Source organism: Acinonyx jubatus, chromosome A3 (genome assembly GCF_027475565.1).
Source record: "Acinonyx jubatus isolate Ajub_Pintada_27869175 chromosome A3, VMU_Ajub_asm_v1.0, whole genome shotgun sequence".
Classification (NCBI taxonomy): domain Eukaryota; kingdom Metazoa; phylum Chordata; class Mammalia; order Carnivora; family Felidae; genus Acinonyx; species Acinonyx jubatus.
In genome coordinates, this window is record NC_069388.1 from 49722348 (window position 1) to 49742107 (window position 19760).

Consider the following 19760-nt stretch of genomic DNA (forward strand, 5'->3'; position numbering starts at 1 on the left):
TGTGCAGATTGAAAGGGAGAGGATAGAGAACATATATCATGGTAACAGACATCAAAAGAAAGCTGGCGTACCCATACTTATATCAGACAAACTAGATTTTAAGACAAAGCTTGTAACAAGACATTAATGAAGGCATCATATTATAATTAAGGGGTCTATCCATCACAAAGAGCTAACAGTTGTAAATATTTTATGCCTCCAAAGTGGAGCACCCAAATATATAATTCAATCAATCACAGACATAAGCAAAACTTACTGATAATAATACTGTTATTGTGACTTTAGTACTCCAGTTACAACAATGGACAGATCATCTAGCAGAAAATCAATAAGGAAAAAAATGACACGTTGGACAAGATGGACTTAAAAGATATACTCAGAACTTTATATCCTAAAGTAGCAGAACGCACATTCTTCTTGATTGTACGTGGAACATTCTCCAAAATAGATCACATACTGAGTCACAAAAACAGCCCTCACCAGGTACAAAAAGATTGAGATAATACCATGCATATTTTCAGATCACAACACTATGAAACTTGAAACCAACCACAAGAAAAAATTTGGAAAACCAAAAGTACATGGAGGTTAAAGAACATCCTACTAAAGAATGAATGGATCAACCAGGAAATTAAAGAAGATATTTTTAAAAATGTAAGCAAATGAAAACGAAAACAGGACAGTCCAAATCCTTTGGGATGCAGCAAAGGTAGTCCTAAAGGAAATACATTGCAATTCAGGCCTATCTCAAGAAGGAAGAAAGGTCCCAAATATACCACCTAACCTTACACATAAAGGAGCTAGAAAAACAGCAGCAAATAGAACCCAACACCAGCAGATAAGGGGAAATAGTAAAGATTAGAGCAGAAATAAACACTATAGAATAAAAAAAAAACACAGTAGAACAGATCAATGAAACTAAGATCTGTTGTGGTTTTTTTTAAGAAGAAACAAATTGATAAATCCCTAGCCAGGATTCTCAAAAAGAAAAAAGAGAAGACCCCAATAGATAAAATCATGAATGAAAGAGGAGAGATCACAACTAACACCACAGAAATGCAAACAATTATTAGACAACACCATGAAAAATTATATGCAGCAAACTGACAATTTGGAGGAAATGGAAAAGTTCCTGACACCCATATACTACAAAAACCCAAAATGGGAAGAAAAGAACATTTGAACAGAGCCATAACCAATGAAGATGTTGAATCAGTTATCAAAAAATCTCCAAACAAATAAGAATCCTGGGCCAAATGGATTCCCAGGGGAATTCTCCCAGGCATTTAAAAAGAGTTAATCCTATTGTTTTTCAAACTGTTCCAAAAAATAGAAATGGAATGAAAGCTTCCAAATGCATTCTATAAAGCTAGCATTACCTTGATTCCAAAAACAAAGACCCCACTACAAAGGGGAATTATAGCCCAATATCCATGATGAACCTGGATGCAAAAATTATCAACAAGATACTAGAAAATTGATTTCAACAGTATATTAAATGAATTATTCACCATGATCAAGTAGGATTCATTCTTGGGCTGCAGGGCTGGTTCAATATTTGCAAATCAATCAACGTGATACACCACACTAATAGAAGGAAGGATAAGTCATATGATCCTGACAATAGATGCAGAAAAAGCACTTGACAAAATATGGCATTCTTCATTGATAAAAATCTGCAAAGTAGGGATAGAAGGAATATACCTCAAGATAGTAAAGGCCATATATGAAAGGCCCACAACTAAATATCATCGTCAATGGGGAAAAACTGAGAGCTTTCCCCCTGAGATCGGGAACATGACAGAGATGTCCACTCTCATCATTGTTGTTCAACATAGTGTTGGAAGTTCTAGCCCAAGCAATCAGGCAACATAATGAAATAAAAGTCATCCAACTGACAAAGAATAAGTCAAACTTTCGCTCTTCACAGATATGATACTGTACATGGATGACCCAAAATATGCCACACACACACACACACACACACACACACACAACTGTTAGAGCTGGTACATGAATTCAGCAAAGACACAGTGTATGAAACCAATGTACAGAAATGGGTTGCATTTGTATATACCAATAATGAAACAATAGAAGGGTATATTAAGGAATCAATCCCATTTACAATTTCCAAAAAACCACAAGATATCTGGGAATCAACGTAATGGAAGAGGTAAAAGATCTGTATGCTGAAAACTATAGAAGGTTTACGTAAGAAATTGAAGACAGAAGAAATGAAAAAAAAAAATTCCATGCTCATGGATTGTAAGAACAAATATTGTTAAAATGTCACAACTACCCAAAGCAATTTACACATTCCACACAATCCCTATCAAAATAGCATCAGCAATCCTCACAAGCTAGAAAAATCCTAAAATTTGGGGGAACCCCAAATGCCCCTGAATAGCTGAAGTAATGTTAAAAAGAAAACCAAAGCTGGAGGCATCAAAATCCTGGACTTTAAATTGTATTACAAAGCTGTAATCATAAGACAGTATCATACTGACACAAAACAGGCACATAGATCAATAGAATAGAATAGAGAACCCATAAATGGACCCACAGTATATGGCCAACTAATTTGCAACAAAGCAGGAAAGAGCATCCAATGGAAAAAAGACGGTATCTTTATAAAGTGGTGCTGGGAGAACTGGACATCAAAATGCAGAAGAATGAACCCAAACCACTTCCAATTTACACAAAAAATAAATTCAAAGTGCATGTGAGACATTAAACCATCAAAATTGTACAGGGGAAAACAGGCAGCAACCTCTTTGACCTCAGTTGCAGCAACTTTTTACTTGACGTGTTCCAAAGGCAAGAGAAACGAAACAAAAAGTAACTATTGGGACCTCATCAAGCAAGATAGAAAGCTTCTGCACAGCAAAGTAAATAATCAATAAAACTAAAGGCAATTGAGGGATGGGAGAAGATATTTTCAAATGACATATAAGATAAACGATTAGTATCCGAAATCTATAAAACACCTACCAAACTCAACACCCAAAAAACAAATAATCGGTGAAGAAATGGGCAGAAAACATGAATAGACACTTTTCCAAAAGGCATCCAGATGGCAAACAGACACATGACTAGATGCTCAACATCATTCCTCATCAGGGAAATACAAATCAAAACCACAATGAGATACAACCTCACACGTGTCATAATGGCAAAAATTGACAACTCAGGAAACAACAGATTTGGCAAAGATGTGAATGGGGAACCCTATTGCACTGTTGGTGGGAATGAAAACTGGTGCAGTCACTCTGTAAAAGAGTATGAAGATTCTTCAAAAAATTAAAAATAGAAACTACCTACAACTCAGCAATTTCACTATTAGGAAGTTATCAAAGAATACAGGAGTGCTGATTTGACAAGGGCACAGGCACCCTGATGTTCTATAGCAGAGCCATGAACAATATTCAAATTATGGAAAAAATCCAAATGTCCATGAACTCATCAACTGATGAATGGATTAAGAAGATGTACTAATGTTGGGCGCCTGGGTGGCGCAGTCGGTTAAGCGTTCCGACTTCAGCCAGGTCACGATCACGCGGTCCGGGAGTTCGAGCCCCGCGTCAGGCTCTGGGCTGATGGCTCAGAGCCTGGAACCTGTTTCCGATTCTGTGTCTCCCTCTCTCTCTGCCCCTCCCCCGTTCATGCTCTGTCTCTCTCTGTCCCAAAAATAAACATTGAAAAAAAAAAATTAAAAAAAAAAAAAAGAAGATGTACTAATGTAAAATGGGCGCCTGGGTGGCTCAGTTGGTGAAACTCCCACTTTTGGCTCAGATCATGATCTCACGGTTTGTAAGTTGGAGCTCCACATCGGGCTCTGTCCTGACAATTCAGAGCCTGGGGTCTGCTTCATGTTCTGTGTCTCCCTCTCTCTCTGCCCTTCCCCCACTCACACTCTGTCTCTCAAAAATAAACATTAAAACAAAAAGATGTGGGACACACATACAGACACACACAATAGAATTCTACTTGGCAATAAAAAAGAATGAAATATTGTCATTTGCAACAATATAGATGGAAATGGAGGGTATTATGTTAAGCAAAACAAGTCAGTCAGAGAAAGACAGATATTATATGATTTCACTCATATGTGGAATTTGAGAAACTTAACAGATGAACATAGGGGAAGGGAAGGAAAAATAAGATAAAAACAGAGAGGTAGGCAAACCATAAGAGACTCTTAAATACAAAGAACAAACTGAGGGTTAAGGGTGACAGTGGGTTTGAAGGTGAGCTAAATCAGTGATGGGCATTAAGGCAGGCACTTTTCAGGATAAGCACTGGGTAGCAAATGTAAGAGATGATTCACTGGGTTTTACTCCTGAAACCAAGACTACACTGTATGTTAACTAATGTAAAAAAAAAAAAAAAAGCTGCATAAGGAAATGCAGGAATGCTAGACATCCTAGCTCTTAGCATAGATGTTTATGGGACCATGTTCAGCAGCTGTGGCCATAAAAGTACATCACACATCTTTTCCCCAAATACAAAACAAGCAGGGGAGGGGATTCAGAGGTCATTGAAAAGGATCCCTGGAGGATTTAAATCTAGGTAAAGTGTTAACATGGAGCCCCTAGAGGAAGAATGATAATGGAAAGTCCTGCCTGCCCTTAGTCAATTTGCAAATTACCTTCTCCTGTCCTTATCCTTTCCACATGTAGGGTTTTGACCTCTTTACATGCTTTTTGCTAATGCAACTCCAGAGTTTGAACTAGAAAACTTAAAGTTTCAAATATTTGATAAAAAAAACTCCAAAACAAAAAACAATACCTCAATAAAAGAAGCAGGAAACAAACCTTTTCCTTTAAAGTGTAGAAAGCAGCCACTGTCCTGGGCAGGTAGTAGTCCTGGAAATTGTTACACTTAAGGACATCCAATGTCAATGGTTGCCGCCATTCCTGTGAAAGTAACTTCAACCTCTAAATCTCAGTAATTCTGAGGAGCTGTCTCTTCTTTTTACCCAAATTCATTATACTGAAATTAACCTGTTCTCTGAGTAAGAGGAATTTGGGAGCAGGGCTGGCTCTTCTCCTTCCTCCCACATACAATAGCTGATGACTCTGTAAGATTTCTTAGTTCAAGAAAGACTATGAGAGTCTGTACACCATTTAAATTGCTGTAGGAAGTAATAGAACCAAACCAAACTCCTGGGCTATAAAAGAAGGCTTTAATATAATAATATTCAAATCTAGCTTTTACTATTTAAGATAAATATTGCCACTCCAAGTAGGTAAATAGATGGGAGGAAGAAGTGTCAAGGAGATGGGGTTCATCACAGCAAGTGTCCAAGCTGCTGAGGAAAGGTTGCACTATCACTGGACATTCACTCAGTCCTGAGCTTGATTGTGGCCAATTCTTCTTGTTCTTGAGTTTCACTGGTCAGCTAGGATTGGGGCTCCAGCTGGCAGGACAGGATGTAGCTAAAGAGAGAATGACACCTGTGAGTCGACCAGGAGCTACAATTCAGGTGTCTCTCCCAGTGTTTTCCCAGTAGCTGGAGTCTGGTGTTCCAGTGATCACAAGGAAACAAGGCTTGAGGCTGCCCAGGGAACCATGGATGCAGGATCCCTAGAGTGGCCACCAGAAAGAGTCCACGCCTTTGCCCAGCTCCTGATGGGCCTCACCTCTCATCCTCACTGAGTCGCTCCACAGCCTGGAAGCAGGCTCTAAACTCCTCCTTCGGTTCTAGAGTGTAGTTATCTGCAGCCACCTGGAGGAGCATGATCTCTTTCATTACTTTGTATTCCTAGGCCAAGAGAAGAACAGGATGCACACAGAGCCTGGGTGGGTTGAGCAGTGGGATAGGGGACCAGTCCTAGGTCTTTGCACATGTGGCAATCTTCCTTCCCTGAAAATTCATCCAGTCTCAACCTGTTCTCAGAGGTGAGTATAAATAGCCCCTCCTCCTGCAGGAAGTTATCCCTGATGCCACTCCCCTGACTTCACTTACCAGATGGATGGGTCTTACACTTTTTCATTATCAAACTATTCCAGTAAATGTGTGATGGAGGGGATGCAGCCAAGAAATATTCTTCCCAGGGGCATCTCTGGTATCCACTCCCCTACACTTCCCTAATAGGAAGTGCCACAAATGCTCACCTTAGTTTTTTTCTTATGGTTGATCTCATCTCCCTAGAAAGCAAATAGCCAAAGTCATCAGAAAAGAGCCCCTTGTTATTGCTTGTTCCTTATACCCATCCTTTCTCATGTTGTTCTCGTGCCAGGACACATTAGAAGACTGTCCATACACAGAAAACAGGACTGGGATATAAGCCAGGCTCTGGGGTCCAGAGAAAGGAGGACATGGGGTAGACAGTCAAGCACCTTATAAGCACAACCCTCTCTGATGACAGAAGGGGAGGCTGAAACCTCTGGGGGAGGGGGCTGTTAGGCTATGTAAGTGCTTGCCGATGTGGAGGTGCCTGACTTTGCTCTCCCCCATAAGCAGCCTGAGAGGAAGAGGCTGAGGTCAACTCAGACAAACTTCATGCAGCTTTGCATTCAGACAGTCTTGGGCACCAGGACCAGTGTCATAAGTGCAAACTCCCTTCACTCACCACTGAGATGAGAAACTCTAGCTCACAGGGGTAGCTGTGAAGCTCTCATGAGGGGAGGTTTGCAAGTACTGAGGTCTCAGGACTCATTACAGGGGTTCTCCACTCCCAAACCTCAGGATTCTGGGCCCTCCTACACAATCTAGAGGTTCACTCACCTTCAGATAGTCCTTCATTGCAGTGTCCAGCATCACCATGTCAGTGAGGAAAGTGCCAAGGAAGGGGACAACCACCCTGTGTCATTGGGGTGGGGGTGGGATGAGTCCCTGCTCTCAGGTGCACACAGGGACCCTCCCTTGAAAATGCTTCAGCCTCCTGGTCCACCCCAGGTTCTCACATGGAGCAGCCTAGGATCCCTAGCAGCCGCCTCTCAATTCTCCCTTACCCTCACCCTCCAAGGACAACAGACTTCTCCTAATCACCACCAGGGCCTGCTTTTAGAAAATCAAATTGTATGTAGTCTAGGCCCTCCCCACCCACAAATCCATTCTGCATCCAGCTGGATAGACCCTCCTCCTAGTCACTTTAAAATAAGAGTTTTGGAAGCTGTGCAACAAGAGGAGGAGCTGGAGTAGAAAGGTCCACCTGTCTTGATATGGAGGCCTCCAGCTGTCAGAGAGGAGCCCTTCTCCTCTCACTCTGGAGGCTCTATTCCCCAGGAACACTCACCTTCTTCTGCAGCCTTTTCTGGGCTCTCTGGAGGCTCATCATCAGGGTGGCCCATTTAGATGGCCACTCCTGCAGGGTCAAGGACAAGTTCATTGAGACCATAATATCCTCAGTCCACTAACCCCCCCCGCCCCACCATCTTTGACTTGAGACCCTGGACATCTGACCCAAGTCAGCTGGTACCAATGCTACATTATCCTTAAGCAGGCTGTGAGTGATTCTAGCACAATCTCGGCTCCAACATTCACTCCATGTGTGACCTTGAACTTGCAGCCTGGCCTTCCTGAGCTTGTTTTCTCATTGAGAAAAGTAAGAACACCACCTACGTCACATGGTCTTCTGAGGACTCAGTGTCCTATTACTATCATTATTGGTTCCCTCCATCCATCCCAACCCCACTACTGAGCAGAGGGCTGTCCTCTGGGCTCTCAAGCTGTATACAGGTCCCCATCTGGACTAGCTGTTAATATGGAGAGACAGGGTGTCTATAGCATCTGGTTGAACAGCACCTTCTTGCTCCAAACCAATGGAATCTTCACCCCAAAACTGTAACCATATTCATACCAAAGGCTTCATGTCATTCCCCTACACAGCAGTCTTTCTTCATCCACTCAGGACCCTGTTCCCTCAGCCCCACTCTCTCTCTTCCCAAACCTCCTCTTCCCATGATACCTTCAGGAGCAGTTCCCTTCTCTGTGGGTTATCTTCAGTGCACAGCTTTTTAAATTTTTGAAAGCTCTTCCTGAATAGAGGAAAAAAATGGCAGAAAAAATTATAGGAATAATGTGTCTTGATTGTAAGTCCTTCTTATTTGAGTACTCCAAAAAGTCAAACTGCCAGTATTAGGGTTTTCTCTGGATTCCTCTGAGAACTAAGGTGTTTGTAGGACATGGAGGGAGCTCTCATGTGGGTCATCCAGTGCCACCATTTCCATATTAATTGAGCAACTCTGTTTCAGTCAGTTGTGGTTTCAATTGGGCAGAGAGTTTTGTTGCTGTAAAGTAAGCACTTGATAATATTTAATTTGGGTCAACTCAGAATAGGGTGGACTATTCTCCAGGGTGGGTTATAGACCTGTACACCAGCCCAGGTTCTATTGCCAGGGTTTGCTGCCTCCCAGGAGGGTCCCAGTTACTGAGGGGGAAAAGATGTGCATATGGGAAATCTCTCATCCTCCCTGATCCTTCTATGGAGAGAGGCATACTCACCTGGAAACTCTCTCCCATGTCTTCTTCAGACGGTAAATTGAGGCACTCTGCAGAGCAGAGAGGATGGCATGCAGTGAAGAGTAGTTCCTCATGATTTGACAGGCCTGGGGAGGGAAGAGAATGAGTGGTCAGTGGGTAGCAGGAGTCCTATTTGCTCTAAAGTATCAGCCTCCCTCAGTTTAAATTTTCCCTCCAAGATGACAGATATCCAGGTGCCTGCAGAAAGGCACATATAAGACCCAAAGAGTAACACTGCTGGGGAGAGGGAAGATTTTAGCTCATTCCAAGGAAGGAGCCAGGTAGGAACTGAGCGTTCCACCATTGGGACATGCAAGTAAAAGTCAGCATGTCCCTGGAGGGAAGAGCCTAGGGACTGTGCAGACCCTAGGGCTTAGACTAGGGACTCCAACCCTGAGAATTGATAAAGGAAATATCAGTTTCCAAGGCTCAGAAGAGTGACTCATCTTGGCCTCCCATAAAATACCTTGGCCACCTTTATCCAGTGCTCCACCACCATGGCCCTGTCCTGGGCTATCATTCTTGGGTTTCCAAGGCAGGTGGTGATGACACAGTTGACCACACTGTTAAATTGGGTGACGGTAGCACAGACTGTGGGTGCCAGGTGCTCATTACCAGGTTTATTCCGCTTGGACCAGATGGAGCCCAGGCACTGATGAGGCAGCACCTTCTTGAACAGCTCCTAGAGAATGGGGTGGGGAGGGGAGGGGTGTTCAGCCAGCCATTTCACATTCAGGATTAATGTCCTAGGTAGGAGGTTACCAGGTCAGAGCTTTAGTTCCTGAAGCTGAGAATGTGGCCTGAGCCTGATTGGAATCCCTGGATTTCATTCCATTCTATTTTCACTGAGGGAGTCAAGTACAGGAAGACCTAGGAGTGAATACTGGCAGGAAGGAAGGAGAGAATTTGGACCCTGGTCATCCTTGCTAACCCCAGCCTCTAGATGACAGTTCAATGTGACTCCTCACAAGGGGGCCTTTTCCACTCCACCTGTTTTTCCCTTTGGTCCTACTCTCCTTTCGATGCACAATCCCCCATGACAGTTACAACCACAGGTTTCTCTGTTTCCCCTTGTAGTTATGTACATGTCAGATGCCTAATAAGTGCACAGGGTGTTAAGCCTCCAAGGAAGATGGGTGGGTGACCCATGGACTTGGCTGCACCCAGTGAGCTGTCTTCCTCCACCTGAAGGACCAGGGCCTACCCATTTTTCTAGCTGTTCTAAGCTCATTTAACCTACACAGTAACTCTGCATCAATTCTTATCAGTGCCTATCTCTACAGTTTGCAGCTGGACAGTGAAAGCTTGATTTAAGGACCTTGGCAGGGTACCATGGTTGATAAGTGGTCGAGCTGAAATTTGGACCCGGACTATAGTAGTCCACCTCAGGGAAAGGCAGGTCTGGGTTAGCTGACGGCAAAAATGTAGAAAGTGCCCTGCCCTGTCCTGCCCTGAGAGCCCAGCTTCTTACCGCATCTATGTACGTTAGCTGCTCTGCCACCAGCTTGGGAGGGAAGTCCATGAGGCTGGGCTTCTCCTCATTCAGCTGGTTCTTTGGGGTTACATGCCAGTGGCAGGAAGGCTCTGGCACTGGAGTTGGCTCTGTCTCTATTTTTAGAGCTGGAGTTAAAATTCTAAGTAAAGCTGATGATTGAGCTGATTGTAGCTGTGGAACCTGGCACATATGCTGAAGAAGATGTTAACACTTGTTCCAGTTCTGGAACAGCTGATGGAGGTGATGCTGGCTCTGACACTTGAGATGATGGTTGAAACATAACTGGTGCTGTCTCTAGTTCCATAGTAGACCCCTTTTCTGGCTCTGCAACTGGAAGGAGCCCTGGGGCTGGCACTGGATCAGGATAAAGAGAAAGGTTCATCCACATAACTGACTTTCCAGGTGCCTTCCCAAAAACAGGACAGGTACCATTGCTTTCAAAACAATATTCAGCCCATGAGCCCCACCCCAGTTAGCCTTCCCAGATTTTAATCCCCTTTACCATCTGACTCTGCCTCAGTGGGCTCCAGAGTTTCCTGATGCACCAGGATAAGGGCGGTGTGGTTCTTCAGGTTCCAGTCATGCAGCTTCATATCCACATAGGCTGTCTTTACTTTGAAACTGGTAAAATTCAGAGACTGCCAGGTATCCTGCAATTTCTGGTCAGGCCATGTACTCAAGATGGGAGAGAGGGTGCTGGGAAGAGTCATGTGTGGAGAAACATCAGAGGCCTGGCCTTTTATTCCACACTGTACTCCCACAGCATCATTATTTCTCTATGGATCCCAGAGGATGGCCCAGCCCACTTCCAACCCCGCCTTTGCAGTGGAAGGCCTAGTCATCCAGAAAACCTGTGTGAGTCTGGTTTTTTCACTGATACTCTTCTCACCACGGCCTTGGGCATAGTCAACGCCATCCTCAGTACAGACCAGTAATAGGGCTTACGTTTGAGGCCGATTTATGAGCAGTCTTCTCACTACACCTTCTGTTCTTGGCCCTAGTTGCTGTGGTTAGCAGAGGTAGATATGGAGAGAAGCAGGCAGAGCCAGATGGAACAGTGGAAGGGATGGGTCTCTTAGGCACCAACTGAACCCAGACTGTGCTCTGCTTCCCAGAAGTTTTAGGGCCCCATCCACAGCTCTCTTTGACTCATTTGCTTCTTCACAGGAAGCCCCCAAACATAAGCCCTCCTATGGAAATCAAGAGATCTGTGAGTTCCATGGTTCTGAAAGTCCTCCTCCAGCCACAACCCCTATAGTCTCTTATGCTGCTCTGTGGATGCAGGAGGCCCTCCTTCTGAACCTGAAGACCCACTCATGTTTACTTGGTCTTGTAGTCTGTCATAATGGTCAAATAAGGGACAATCCTTTCATACCCAGAGGACGCCATGAAAATGTCACATATAATGAACCAAGGACATGAGTGATTATGATGTGTACAGTGATTGCCTACCCTCTGACTAGAATTGACACCAAAGCATTGTGTCTACTTTATTCACTGAACTATCTTAGTGACTAGAAAAGTGCCTGCATTACTAGGTGATTAACATATGTTGTTGATTGAATTAACCCAACCAGTACTTTTCAGATAACTGGGTGGGCCATGGGTGCCTCTGCCTGTCCCCCAGCAAGCCCTAGTCTGGCCATATAAAGGAAAAATACCAAGCCCAGCTAGATAGACTCTCAGAAGTCCTTTGCAAACAGGACAACTTCTGCTTTCCATGTACTTTTCTAAATTCAGAAGTGCCACAGGCCTGTGAGCGTTGAGGTTGAGAGCTTCTTCACTGGAGAGAGAGAGAAAACTATTACACCTAAAGATACTCAGCATGTCCAGCAGCCCTTTCTACAGAGCCAGGCACCAGATAAGCCCATGCCATGTTTTCTCCCATAATTTCCTACAGTTAACACTGTGAGGTTCATCCTCTTACCACCCCACTTCCAGAAGAGGAAAGTGAAGCTCATAGAGGTGCAGTAACATTCCCAAGATACACAAGTAGTAAATGGGAGGCTCACCCCTGTGCTGTGTATGAGGCAGGCACTCACTTTTTGAACTGCTGTCCCAGGACTAATTGGGCCATGGGGAACACCTGGTATATGCAGAAAATGGTTGTGATGTTTGAGGTGTTTCTATCCTGGAAAGGTGATTGTAGCAGGGACTGTACACTATCTTCCATTGTGCCTTCCTTGAGCTTCAGCATTGTACAGGCCTCATCCAGGGACAGGGTTGATTCCTTTTAACACCAGGTAGACAAGGAGGGGCGTGTAGTCAGCTTCAATGCCATGAACTACCAGGAAGATCAGGGTCTGGTTCTCAGACCAGAGACCCCCATCCCTTTGGGAACTTGTGAAAGAGAAGGGACTTGAGTGCCCACACAGAATATGGTTCTAGGCTTAAAATTGCAATTGGTTTTAGGGGGAAATGATAAACCATTGGTAACTTCCAGGCATTCTCTTAGATGAGCAACAATAGCACTTCTTTTAATAGCCTATATTAAGAGCATTATGCCAGTGAGTCATCAGCAAACACCCCTACTGTAGATATGAGAAAACAGAGGGTTAGAATTTCAAATGCTGCTCAAGATCATATAGGTTAGTCCTGAGAATTGTCAAAAGCATGGGCTGCATTTCCTCTAAGCTAATGAGGCTTGGTCTGTTCCTGATAGGGAGAAAGTTTCTGGGGGAAACCACCTTCTTCAGCAGGCCCCAGGGAGCCAGTCAATTGTAGTCTGGGTTCCGGGCTTACCCTGATCATCTCTGGGTCCTGAGAAAGGACATGAATCTGGACCTGTTCTGACCCTATACCAGCAACTTGATGTTGTTGCTGGACTGATGCACCTGCTGCTTGTCAAGGGAGATGGAGTTTAATCCTTAGAGCAGCTCATCAAAGATTTCCTGGGTGAAACTCTTAAAAGACAGAGGCAGGTATCTCAGCCAGGAGGCATCAAAGTCCTTCCACCCAATTTGTGCTTCCATGTTATGGCAGATGATATAGCAACCTAAAACATTCTTTTAGGACACTTAAGATTTTCCCTGCATCACTGTTGAAATGAAAACAGAATTGAATCCTGTCAAGTTCCAACAGACTTGAAAGGCTGAAACAGTGGCACACAACCTCCTTTATGGAATATTATGAAGACATATAAGAACACAGCTCATGACTTGGTGGGCCTACAATAATTTAATGTGTTCTGAGAGACAGGACATTACAGAAACATATAGAATGGCTTCATCCCACCCTTAATTTTGTGTTAAATCACCCTGTTTTGTGTGATGATATGTAAGGGCTTGGAGAAGTTCTGCAAGGACAGTGGAGCTGAGTGCTACCCAGGATATCTGGGGCAAGTAGGTAAAATAATAAAACAGCAGTAAAATGCAAAGATACTCATGGCCTCATGAAAAGTAAAAAAAATAATAATAAATAAATAAAAATGATTAATTAAAAACATTAAATATGTTCCCTATCAAAATATAAAAAATAAAATACATACACAATACATGCATTCTCTACCATTCCAACATATGTAAAGAGTGTCCTCCTACCTTACCACATAGCTGGTGGCAGAGGTTTGGATATTCAGATTATTTTGTGGTTGGGCCTGTGGGACGCTCATGTGGAAGTATGATGTGAGGGCCTCAGCTTTGGCCCCATATTTATGTGCAGGCCCTGGGTGTGAAAAACCCTCTTCCCATTCTTACCTCAGAGCAGCACTGATTCTTGGTATCCTTCTGCACCTGACACTTATCTAGGGTGCTGCAGTAGTTGAAACCATGGACCAGCTCCTCAAAGATATCCTGGGTGAAGCTCTGCAAGTACAGTGCCCCGTAGTCGGGCCAAGAGACCTTAGGGTCCTCCCTGGACATTGCCACAAGGGGACATCCCCATTAGAAATTGTGTTCTCTACAGTACAGGCTAAGAGGGGAAGCTGTAAAGACACCCAGCAAGGAGGAAACCAGAAGAAACTCTAGGGCTCGTAATTAACATATAGGTAGTTGAACTTGGTCCCCAGAAATCATCTTCTCCTGCCTGCCAAGACCTGGGGTATGAACATGAGAGATGTGCTAGGCTTTCAACACCTGACATCTTGCTTCTGCTCATGAAGGGCATAGCCCTCGTCCTCGGTCCCCTCCGCCCTCCCTCTCTCCCTCCCTCTCTCTCTCTCTCTCTCTCTCACACATACACACACAATGAGGGGCAAGAGGTGTGGGCCTGCTCTGGGCAGGATCAGAGTTGTGGCATGCTCTGTCCAGTGAGTGGGTTGCCCTGAGCTGCCTTGTGTTACCTGTGAGCGCCTCCTGCCAAATGACCAACAGCTTCGGAGATGAGGGCCGAGCTGATGTCTACAGTGACATAAAGGTTTCTCACTCTGGGCTTTCTTAAGCCCACATATCCTGAAAATGGGGATACAGCAACAGAACATTTTGCTCTCTAGAATGACTCTGGGCAAGTGAGCTGGAAAGCAGGCCATCTCTAGAATGTGGGCACCTGGTTACCAGAGTTCTAAGTTCTGTTGAAGCCTATCACCAAGGAAGTGAAGTCACTTTTTCAAGATTCCAGTACCTGGGGCCCTCCTTTAAATGAGACCTATCTAGAACCCCTTATTGGTAGTTGACTGCTTATCTTTCTCCTCCAATGTCATCTCCTTAACTGTCAACAATGAGTCAAAAATGCCATAGCCACAACTCTCTGGAAATGCAAGTAGGGTCCTAATTTTGAGGATACAGAACTGAATTCAGCTTTTTTTCTTTGTTTGTTTTACCAGTTATATGTCCTAACTCAATGTGTCTCTCAAGTATTCCATAGTTTCCTAACGTGCACGTTGGGATCAGGCTAGAATATACTTCCTAGGAGCCTCATCGGGTGTAAATGGATAAGATTGATAATATGTGTGGGCTGTTATCCAGTGTATCTGAGGCCCAAAATTAAGTATGGAAGAATTAAAAAAAGGGGTGGGATGTGGCATGGAGTACTATTCAAAAGAGACATCAGTGTAGTAATGGAACAGTCACTCTTCCTCTTGGCCTTATTTTAATACGGGTTCCATGATGGGGTGGAATGGTAGTAAAACCAATTGTTTCCTGTTGTATTTAGAATGAGACTCAGTTGTCTCATTTCAATCTATGAGGGGGCAGCCTCCACAATGGCTCCCCATGCTGACTTGTGGTATATTGTTTTGTAACTGCTAAGTGGCTAGAGACTGGTTTCTGACCAATAGGATACAGCCAATGTGATGGAAAGTCATGTCTACGTTTCAATTTCAAATAGTCTTTCACTTCCTAGTTACTTCCTCTCATGTACCATTTCTCTCCTCTTTCCCTTTACCTTTTTCTTTATCCCTGAACCAAAAATCAAGTAGTGTTTTGAGCTGCCATTATATAGAGGCCCAGATGGCAGAGAACTGAGGCAGTGTCCAGGCTGAAAGACACATAGGAACCCAGGCTCTGAGTCCAAATGGCATCCTGAATCATATGAGTCAACTTGGGAGAAAATCTTCTTCCAATCTAGCCTCAGTTGAGGCCACAGCTGCAGCTTCTGACATACCCTGAGGCTGGGGAACCAAGTTAATATGTGCCTGGTTTCTTCATCCACAAAAAAACATGTGAGGTATTAAATATATGTGTTTTACAGTGCAAGGTATTGGGACAATGCAGTAACAGAAGAGCAACAGATAACTTTCTACCAGGCCTCAGCACTTCTCCCTGCCCCTCCTCCCTCCCCTTTGCTCTCCTCCTAGTTTCCCTCCAGCCACACTGGCTGCCTTTTTCACCTCCTCTGGACAAACTGGCTTCTGTTAGTGAGTGTGTGAAGCAGTGTAGCTTCTTCCTGACACACTGCACGATGACTTGTTCAAGTCTAGTTCCCTTTTGTCATTCTGTTCTTAGCAATGTCATCCCCAGTGAGGCCTTTCATACCTTCCTACCCAATGACTCTCCAGCCTTCATTCATAGCACACATCATTTGCTCTTTTCTTTCACATGCCTTTGCTTTTGTGCTATTGCCTATCTCTAGACTGTGAGTTCCTGGAAGGCAGGTAGCTCTTGGTATTTTCAGCTCCACACATGGGCCCAACAAGGTACTGGCATCAGGTTAAAAGCTTAGTGCATAGTTAATAAATAAATGACAAGGTCTTAGAGCCCATCTCCCCTTTTAACCACATACACTGAAGAGAGAAATGCTGCTAACAGTTTCAAGTTGTTTCTGGGCAGGAGGACAACCACAATGGCCTGTACATGACTTTTCATGCTCCAGTTCCTCCAGCAGAACACCCTAGGTATCATGGAAGAATATTCTTGAATTCTGTTCTCCAGCTCTAGCATTATAGCCCCAAGCAGGCATACCACCAAAAAAAGGGATACCTTTATTTGGGTATCCTCAAGGCAGTGGCTTTCCAGAGTCACGTGGGCAAAAGAACAGGACCTTCAGCTTCCAAAGCAAAGGACTTCAGATGCCTCCTTTTACTCTTTTTCCTGTCCACTCCCATGGTGTCCTCTTTACTAATACATCACCCTCACCTCAGCCAGAAGAGTGATTCTGCACCCACCATTGTATATCCAATTAGGACCCTGAAGGTTCAGTGCAGACTGGTCTTGTCCATGGACCCCAGATGCAGTGTACAGTGCTCTGGCATTTTCCCAGAGAGTATAAACAAAGACAAACAGGTGCATAAAAAGGTGCCTGATGTAGCTAACCATCAGAAAGATGCAAACCAAGGTCACATTGATATATCGCATCACATCAATTGGAATAGCTATCATAAAAAAGACAAGAGATAAATGCTAGTGAAGATGTGGAGAAAAGGGGACTTTTGTCCACTATTGGGGGATAGAAAGTTGGTACACTCACTATGGAAAATAGTATGGAGATTTCTCAAAAAATTAAAAATAGAACATAATCTAGCAAATCCACTTCTGGGAACATATCCATAGCAAACAAAACAATATGTCCAAGAAATCTCTGCATCTCCATGTTCAGAAGGCATTATTTTCAACAGTCAAGACACAGAAAAGTTTTTGAAGTTTGAAGCCAAATGACTTTGAGTCTAGGAGGAAAAGAGACTAAGCTGCTACCAGGGAGACACTGGGACAACCTGAGGGGCCATAGGTGGGTGATTATGAACTGGGAGAGATACAATGGGCCACGTTGGCACAGAGGGAAGGGATCCCCTTCTGTGGAGAGACAAAGGGAAGAGAAAGAGAGTCTGGGGAAGCTTAAGGCTGTATGTGGACAAGAGATAAACCTCCGATTGGGACAGAGAGGGATCCCATCTCTAACTGTGGGACTTTCTCCAGACTGGAGCTGGCTGCCCTGTTCGCACACCTGGGGAGGAGGGGAGCCAACCCTCCCTTGGTTGGCTTGGTAGGCTTGGTTGGCTAGGTCAGGGCGCTGTCTGCAGTAGGAGAAAGCGGTCCCCTTCCTGAAGGGCTGCAGGATAAGACAAAACCAGCTGGGACCACATATTGGGTGGCATGGAGAGACATTTCCCCAGTATCAGGGTGCACAGAGAGGGGGGGTTTGAATCCTAGCCAAGCACTGGGGCACGGGAGTTGGAGGAGTGAGGCAGACTGCGTCCTCTGCACCCGTAGCACAGTGAGAACAGCTTGAACAGAGTGATTTGGGACACCAGGTCTGTGGAGAAGAGACTGCGGGGTGGTCGTCATTTTTCTTCCCACCACCAGCAACGTGGGGCCTCAGGGATCAGTTCATAGAGTCCACAGTGGAAGTGAGACCCATCTACACCAAACCACACTCCTCTGTGCCAGGTAACTGTATGTACTGGGGTGGGATAGACACTGAGGAACCAGACAGCCCCCTTCTCCAGACCAGCACTGCTGCATTGCCTGGATTAATTCTCAGACAATTCTTGTTATTTATATTCTTCCTTCCTTTTCTCTTTCAAATCTCTTCCCTCCTCTAGTCTGGTTACTCTGTTTGTTGGTTTGCTTAAGCAGACATTTTTAATCCATTCTCTTGATATATGTTCTACACCTACTTCTTTACTTTCCTTTCTCTGTCTGGAATAATCAAGCCCTTTAGTTTCTCTGTCTGGGTAACTTTATCTTTGTTTCTGTTTCCATACCTCCTTCTTTATTCTCAATAAGATACTAGCAAATCGAATTCAATAGCACATAAAAAGAATTATTCACCATGATCAAGTGGGATTCATTCCTGGGATGCAGAGCTGGTTCAATATTCACAAATCAATCAATGTGATACATCACATTATTACAAGAAAAGATAAGAACCATATGATCCTGTCAATAGATGCAGAAAAAGCATTTGACAAAATACAGCATCCTTTCTTGATTAAAACCATCAAGAAAGTCGGGATAGAAGGAACACACTTCGACATCATAAAAGCCATTTATAAAAAGCCCACGGCTAATATCATCTTCAATGGGGAAATACTGAGAGTATTCTCCCTGAGACCAGGAACACGCCAGGGGTATTCACTCTCACCACTGTTGTTTAACATAGTGTTGGAAGTCCTAGCATCAGAATTCAGACAACAAAAGGAAATCAAAGGCATCGAAATTGGCAAAGATGAAGTCAAACTTTCACTTTTTGCAGATGACATGATATTATACATGGAAAACCTGATAGTCTCCACCAAAACTCTGCAAAATTGATATACGAATTCAGCAAAGTCGCAGGATACAAAACTAATGTACAGAAATCAGTTTCATTCTTATACACTAATAATGAAGCAACAGAAAGACAAATAAAGAAACTGATCCCATTCACAACTGCACCAGGAAGCATAAAATTCCTAGGAATAAACCTAACCAAAGGTGTAAAAGATGTTTTCAGATGTATGCTGAAAACTATAGAAAGCTTATGAAAGAAGACACAAACAGAAAAACATCCCGTGCTCATGAACTGGAAGAATAAATATTGTTAAAATGCCAATACTACCCAAAGCGATCTACACATTCAATGCAATCCCAATCAAAATTGCACCAGCATTCTTCTTGAAGCTAGAACAAACAATCCTAAAATTTGTATGGAACCACCAAAGACTCCAAATAGCCAAAGTAATATTGAAGAAGAAAACCAAAATGGGAGGCATCACAATCCCAGACTTTAGCCTTTACTACAAAGCTGTAATCATCAAGACAGCATGGTATTGGCACAAAAACAGACACATAGGCCAATGGAATAGAATGGAGACTCCAGAATTGGACCCACAAAAGTATGGCCAACTCATCTTTGACAAAGCAGGAAAGAATATCCAATGGAAAAAAGACAGTCTCTTTAACAAATGGTGCTGGGAGAACTGGACAGCAACATGCAGAAGGATGAAACTAGACCACTTTCTCACACCATTCACAAAAATAAACTCAAAATAGATAAAGGACCTGAATGTGAGACAGGAAACCATCAAAACCCTGGAGGAGAAAGCAGGAAAAAAACCTCTCTGACCTCAGCCGCAGCAATTTCTTACTAGGCACATCTCCAGAAGCGAGGGAACTAAAAGCAAAAATGAACTATTGGGACTTCATGAAGATAAAAACTTCTGCATTGCAAAGGAAACAATCAACAAAACTAAAGGGCAACTGATGGAGTGGGAGAAGATATTTGCAAATGACATATCGGATAAAGGGCTAGTGTCCAAAATCTATAAAGAACTCACCGGGGCGCCTGGGTGGCTCAGTCATACAACTGACTTCGGCTCAGGTCATGATCTCACGGTTCGTGGGTTCAAGCCCCGCATCGGGCTCTGTGCTGACAGCTCGGAGCCTGGAGCCTGCTTCAGATTCTGTGTCTCCCTCTCGGCCCCTCCCCCACTTGTGCTCTGTCTCT

General features: G+C 43.8%; 2 protein-coding genes across 6 annotated transcripts; both read right to left on the minus strand.

The window, feature by feature from the left end:
• Window positions 1-5166: 5166 nt before the first annotated feature.
• On the minus strand, window positions 5167-6796 carry LOC128311358 (ral guanine nucleotide dissociation stimulator-like). Its single transcript, XM_053201363.1, has 4 exons — window positions 6731-6796; window positions 6118-6150; window positions 5643-5764; window positions 5167-5438 (listed from the first exon to the last, which is right to left on the minus strand). The coding sequence occupies exons 1-4, from the start codon at window positions 6767-6769 to the stop codon at window positions 5402-5404; spliced, it is 231 nt and encodes a 76-aa protein (XP_053057338.1). The 5' UTR covers window positions 6770-6796; the 3' UTR covers window positions 5167-5401.
• Window positions 6797-7180: 384 nt separating this feature from the next.
• Window positions 7181-14560, minus strand: LOC128311359 (ral guanine nucleotide dissociation stimulator-like). Of its 5 annotated transcripts, XM_053201365.1 has the most exons (9): window positions 14242-14542; window positions 13658-13814; window positions 12005-12192; window positions 10465-10658; window positions 9939-10316; window positions 8934-9149; window positions 8450-8553; window positions 7914-7983; window positions 7181-7310 (listed from the first exon to the last, which is right to left on the minus strand). In XM_053201365.1, the coding sequence occupies exons 5-9, from the start codon at window positions 10149-10151 to the stop codon at window positions 7221-7223; spliced, it is 693 nt and encodes a 230-aa protein (XP_053057340.1). In that variant the 5' UTR covers window positions 10152-10316; window positions 10465-10658; window positions 12005-12192; window positions 13658-13814; window positions 14242-14542; the 3' UTR covers window positions 7181-7220. The 5 variants fall into 5 exon arrangements, 3 of the variants coding, with proteins under 3 accessions (XP_053057340.1, XP_053057339.1, XP_053057341.1); XM_053201364.1 differs by lacking the exon at window positions 13658-13814; XM_053201366.1 differs by lacking the exons at window positions 7181-7310; window positions 7914-7983; window positions 13658-13814 and adding an exon at window positions 8101-8235.
• Window positions 14561-19760: the final 5200 nt, after the last annotated feature.